General features: G+C 40.0%; 1 protein-coding gene across 2 annotated transcripts in view; it reads left to right on the top strand.

Moving 5' to 3' along the window:
* The window catches only part of crppa (CDP-L-ribitol pyrophosphorylase A), a 66,324-nt gene extending 63,382 nt beyond the window's left edge, over nt 1-2,942 (top strand). For both annotated transcript variants that reach the window (XM_080039404.1, XM_080039405.1), the window contains exon 11: nt 1,929-2,942. In XM_080039404.1, coding sequence (XP_079895530.1) covers nt 1,929-2,033 — 105 coding nt within the window. In that variant the 3' untranslated portion in view covers nt 2,034-2,942. The remainder of the gene's footprint in view (nt 1-1,928) is intronic.
* The last annotated feature ends 3,058 nt before the right edge of the window (nt 2,943-6,000 follow it).

The raw sequence follows: 6,000 nt of genomic DNA on the forward strand, positions 1-6,000 counted from the left end.
AGTGAAGATATATTATATAAGATGTTGCAGGTCATAAATCATCACTGTTTTATCATCTTAAAAATATTTTTTTTTTAATATGTCTTGGAACTTTTAAAGCGTTCTGAAAAGTATGTGATTTGGAACTCAGGGTGTATCTTTTAAAGTCTCAAAAAATGAAAATTGATTTTTAATGCCTGCTGCTACATCAAAAGCCTTATTAAAGTCCATGGTTACAGTTATGAAAAAGTCCAGGTATTGCATGAAGCATACATCTAAAGTGAGGAACATAGGCCCGGTGGTTAAAACTAAAGGGGAAAAAGCTCCTTGAACTTGCAGCCTCTTTGAAAGACAAAAAACAGGTCATGCTTCAGCCTCATCAAGGAAACTAAAAAAAAAATCAAAGTTTGGAGTCGCTGTATAGCCTTAGGAATAGAGTCAGGGGAGGGAGAACCATTAAAAGTGCATTTTGTAGGCGGTAGGAGGAGAAGAAAGAGATAGAGAAGAGAGGGAATCACGACAGCCAAACAACCACAACAGTAGAAATCGCCTTTTTAAAAAGAACAGACCGAGAGAATGAGAGAATGTATGGTCTCTCCCTTTAGTGTTGCGTGTGGTTTGGTGTAGATCTGTCCAATATCATGCACCATAAGTTTCCAAGTAGTGTGTGTGTGTGTGTGTGTGTGTGTGTGTGTGTGTGTGTGTGTGTGTGTGTGTGTGTGTGTGTGTGTGTGTGGGCCTTTCCTGGGTTCACAAGCTTCAGAGCAAGGCTTTGACTAACACACATTTGTAAAAGAAAGTGCCTTAATTTTGTGGGTTTTTTTTTTATTCCCTCTCCGTCCCGTTTGGAAAATTGCTTCCGTCTGTTGATTGAACGAGCCATAGAATAACATGGGATAGCCTACATGAAGAATCCTCCACCGGATTTACTCACTCACTCACTCACTCACTCACTCAGTCACTCACTCACTCACTCACTCACTCACTCACTCACTCACTCACTCACTCACTCACTCACTCACTCACTCACTCACTCACTCACTCACCCACTCAATCAAATTAAATCTTGTATATTCAAATTGCCACTCTATGTTGTGCAGTGTTTATTACTCTTAACAGCTGACTCCAACAGGAAAGCAATAGTGCTGGATTTTCCTCTCAAGAGAAGCATCCTTGTGGGTAGTTCAGACACAGTGCGGATATTTTTGTGAATGTTTCTGTTTTTCAAAGGACAGTGTGTGTGTGTGTGTGTGTGTGTGTGTGTGTGTGTGTGTGTGTGTGTTCAAGTACAATTGTCAGCTGATGCTAAATATGGAAATTTCCCCAAAGTCCTTATTTTTTTTTTTTTTACCAGTTGAATCATCAATGTTGTAACTCTTTCCTAGCAGATCTGTTTTGCAATTAATACAAGTGGAACAACATGTAACCAAAGGGAATGGGGATGGTTTAGCTTTTTGTGTCCTGATAGTTTTTCAACCGTCTGCTAACGCTATACTGGATGCTGCCTGCGGTCCCCCTGTAACTGAAACACTAGTGCACACAAGCATTCGTATGACTCAACTCTAGCGTCGTGACTATGGAGGGAATGAAGGATAAACATGAACAAATGTGTATCTGTTTGGTGGGATGTCTCCGTTTGTTATTGCAGGATCTCACTACTTAGCCGCACGTAAGGATGGGAGTGAGGTGGCGTGTTCGATATAGCGTGTCTGTCTGTAATTTTATGTTCTTACAACAAATGACCTCCCTGTGTTTTCTCTCCCTCTCTCTCTCCCTATCTCTCTCTCTCCCTCCATCCCCCTCTCTCTCCCTATCTCTCTCCCTCTCTCCCTCCATCCCTCTCCCTATCTCTCTCTCTCCCTCTCTCTCTCTCTCTCTCCATCCCCCTCTCTCTCTCTCTCTCTCTCTCTCTCTCTCTCTCTCTCTCTCTCTCTCTCTCTCTCTCTCAGGACAGCGAGCGTTGGGAGAGGTCAGTGTTGAGGGTCGCTGAGATCACGTCAGCTCTGATTCGGGAGAGAAGCCCCGCCCTGGTGGGACAGCTTCTGCAGGCATGAAGGGGGACCGGCGAAGACTGAAAAATCCCCCCCTAAAAAACGTGACTCATGAATGCTGCAGAGGATGGGACAGATGTGTTTATTTTCTGTTCTAAATGCATCTCTATATAGCAACGTTAAAGGGACACTCACAAGATTGGGTATTGCCTTTCTATGACGTTTAAGGACTTTTGAGAGACAAACTTGGAAGAAATCGAAGCAGCAGAGATCGAGATATGCCTTTTTTTTCTATTTTATTTTTATTATTTTTTTGCATAGTCATGGGAACAGACAAGCAACAGAAAAACATACGAAAAGCACAGAAATAAAATGTGAAGAAAAAAGAAAAGGTTGAAGATACTTTGTTATCATATAAATAGCTCAGGGGGTGGGGATGGTGATTATATATTTAAACTGATAGATAGACAGACAGACAGACAGACAGATAGATAGATAGATAGATAGATAGATAGATAGATAGATAGATAGATAGATAGATAGATAGATAGATAGATAAGTGTCAAAGTCTTAACTTTTGTTAAAGGCCAATGCAAAAAAAAGTGAGGGGATCCCGGTTCCATTCATTCACACACAGCTGGATGGATTTTGGTTGCTGTTATCCAGCTTGTGTGTGTGTGTGTCGCTAGCTGGATCTCGATTCAGGGGTTGCAGCCTACGAAGGCTGCATTTGAAGACCGATTGCGTCATAGCAGCGCGCAAAGGCTTGTTCCATTTGCAACAATTTGCAAGGCTCCTTCATATGCGGCCGAGAAATGTAGCCTTCGTTTCACGGTTTTGAAGGCTGCAACAGATGGATCCTTCGCGGCCCAACATATCCCAAGATTCATCACGTTTTTTTCAGAGATGGCATAAAATAAAATAAAATATAACAAAACAGCAACGTGTTGCTCCATCTTCTTAACTTTTATCTTCCTTTCTTTTTTTCTTGTACTTTTTTTTCTTTTTGTCTGGTAGGCAACTTCTTTTTCTTTTTTCCTCTGTTGACAAGGCTGTCTCCGTTGGCAGCAATCAGGGTTGCTAGGCAGCACAGGAGCGGCGAGTCGTCACGCAAGGTAACGGCTTGTTACGTAAACCGGAAATGCTCGTAAACGGAGACCTGCGGAGACCGTCTCGTTTAACAACGCTCGTTCGGCCTTCGAATCGGCCTTCACAGGCTATAGCCTTCATAGACCGCGGTCTACGGATTGGGATACAGCAACACACACGTCCTGCCCCAGTGACCTCTAACCTCCATCCATCAACAGAGGTGCTACTGCCCCGCGGCGCCATGCATGTGCTTCCTGTGTGTTCTTTAGTGCTTTTCGTTTTTCATTTATATTTATTTGTGATTATATTATCTATAATCAACCACAATTAAGGCAATGGTCTTAACAAAAATACATGTTTAAAGGTTGGTGAAGTGGCCAGTGTTTTTTGGGGTGAACCAGTGGCATTTAAAGGATGCTATTTCACTCTTTATACATTATTTTTTATTGTGGGCTTTGTTAACATCAGAGAACATAAAATATACACATGTAAAGCGATAAAATGCAGCAAGAACTACAGGTGTGAGAAACGTATCTATAAGAGTGAATGTATGTTTACTATAGCTTTACAAGTTTGGGGCATTTCTGAAAAAACACATAGTCAAACTACTGTATTGTGTGATAACCACTGCGCCAACCACTTGACAAAGCTGGTTTTGACTCCAACATTGTTATGAATGGGTGGCAGTGCTTATATTTTTGTACTTGTATTACAAACTGCTTATTTAAAAAACAACAGATATGGTATAATAAAGAAAAATCCATATTCTATCACGTTTCTTTCTGTTTTATTCAGAAATCCTTATCACAAAATACTCAAATCTTACTGCTAACTCTTAACTCACAAATTATACTAACATGTCGTTAGCCTAATAGCATAATTGCCTAAATCATATTTACTCTACTCTACTTTTACTCTACATCTACTCTACTCTACATCTACTTTTCGTTAGCCTAATAGCATAATTGCCTAAGTCATATTTTAAGGGTTATATATATAGGGTAAAGTAGATGTAGAGTAGAGTAGATGTAGAGTAAAAGAAGGGGAGGGTAAATATGATTTAGGCAATTATGCTATGAGGCTAACGATATGTGCAGTGTCTTGCTCATGGGCACGTCAGCTTCCTCCTGGCTTCTGCAAAACACACACGGCGCATTCAGACGTGTTGAAAGGAAGCGATTCCTAATCAAGCTGTATTCAGACAGAATGTGAGTGAGGTTTAGACGTGGGAGGGGATGGGATGAGGGGAGGGGGGGGTCCGGGGTCGGTGTGTCTGTCTGCGACCTCATGCATCAGTGAATCTCTTAATGAAGCGGCTCAGAACAGAGGAAAGGATCCTGTTTCCAGCTCTGAACCGGCTCTCATACCAACAGGCCTGGAGGCATTTTATTTTTCCCCCTTTTTTTTTTCTTTTTAATTTATTGAATTTTCTTTTTTCTATTGAATTTTATTTATTTACTTTTTCATATATATATATATATATATATATTTTTTTTTTTTTTTTTTTTTTTAAATATATATATTTTTGTGCTTTGCCTGATAATGGGGCAGAGAAAGTGACGATGACCTCCATGGTGATATGCGAAAAGACAAATTTCTGTCTTTTATTCTAAAATGTTATGTTTGCCACTCTGACCACAGTCGACTACATGATTTTATGATCGTCTCAGCCCTTAGATGATTTCTGTAAACGCTCTCACCTATTCATCTGACACCTCACTTCTCTTCACAGCTGACTCCCATTACCCCAATCAGTCTCATTACATACAGCCCTGTTAAAAAATTAAGAGACCAGTCTGGATCTGTTTCTTAAATCTTTATCTCTACATAACTTATTAAAAATGCTCTAAATGACAATATTTTTATTGTGAATTTGGTTGAAATGTTGTCAGTAGTTTATATTTTAAAATCAAAATGTTCATTCTACTCAAACATATGCCTCTAAAGAGTAAAACAAAAGACACTGAACTTTTGGACGTGTCTCTTAATTTTTTCCGGAGCTGTATATAAGGAGTCAAGTCACTCTCGACCAGATTGACATTGTTACCAGACCTTTGAAACACCTATATATAATACACCTATCGCATTAACCCTGCATTCCAATACCCATACTTCCCTACTATTTAGTATGCCAGAAAAATATTTAGGATGTCTCAATACATGTACGGCAATTGCAGTATGCTGAAAATACCTAGATGCCCACTAACTCCAATAGCATTTTGGAGTATTCGTCTTTTATTCTTGACATTTCTCGACATAATGAAAAAGAGTCTTTCTTATATGAGTTTTCCCTCTCCTGTGGCCCTAAAACTCTTCTGTACTTTAGTATGTAGTGAAGTTAAAAGAAAGAGTATGTGAATTGGGACGCAGGGTAAGTGTTAGGTTGTAATCTACTTATTAGACATCCTATTGTTTTATTTCTCTCCTGTCTGTATGTTTTTGTCAAAGTCTAAATGTAGATCATGCCCAAACTGCACCGACATATTTAGGAATATTCAGAATACCCAGGGACCACAGCTGACAGATATGTGACAGAGTAAACAGAGCAACATTTATCCTCTGAGATTTAAGGGGAAAGTACAAAGTCCCTTGAAAGGAAATTGCAAAAACAACAAAACCTAATTATGTTCCATTCTGATGAAACACGACAAAACAATAATGTCTGGGGATATTAGGAAACCTGATGACTAAGCATTGACTATGTTCATAAGGTGACTGCAGGATGTGTGTGTGTGTGTGTGTGTGTGTGTGTGTGTGTGTGTGTGTGTGTGTGTGTGTGTGCGTTACACATCAAAGAGTCTTTTAAAAAGTGTTGATGCCGGAACATTCTTAAGACTTCCACAAAGGCCCGGTTCACTTTGTGTGTGTGTATACGCCTCTCACACTTCCAGGTCATCTCCAGTTTCCTTCCACACACACACACACACACACACACACACAC

This window comes from Ammodytes marinus (genome assembly GCF_949987685.1).
Source record: "Ammodytes marinus genome assembly, chromosome: 13".
NCBI classification, from domain to species: Eukaryota; Metazoa; Chordata; class Actinopteri; order Uranoscopiformes; family Ammodytidae; genus Ammodytes; species Ammodytes marinus.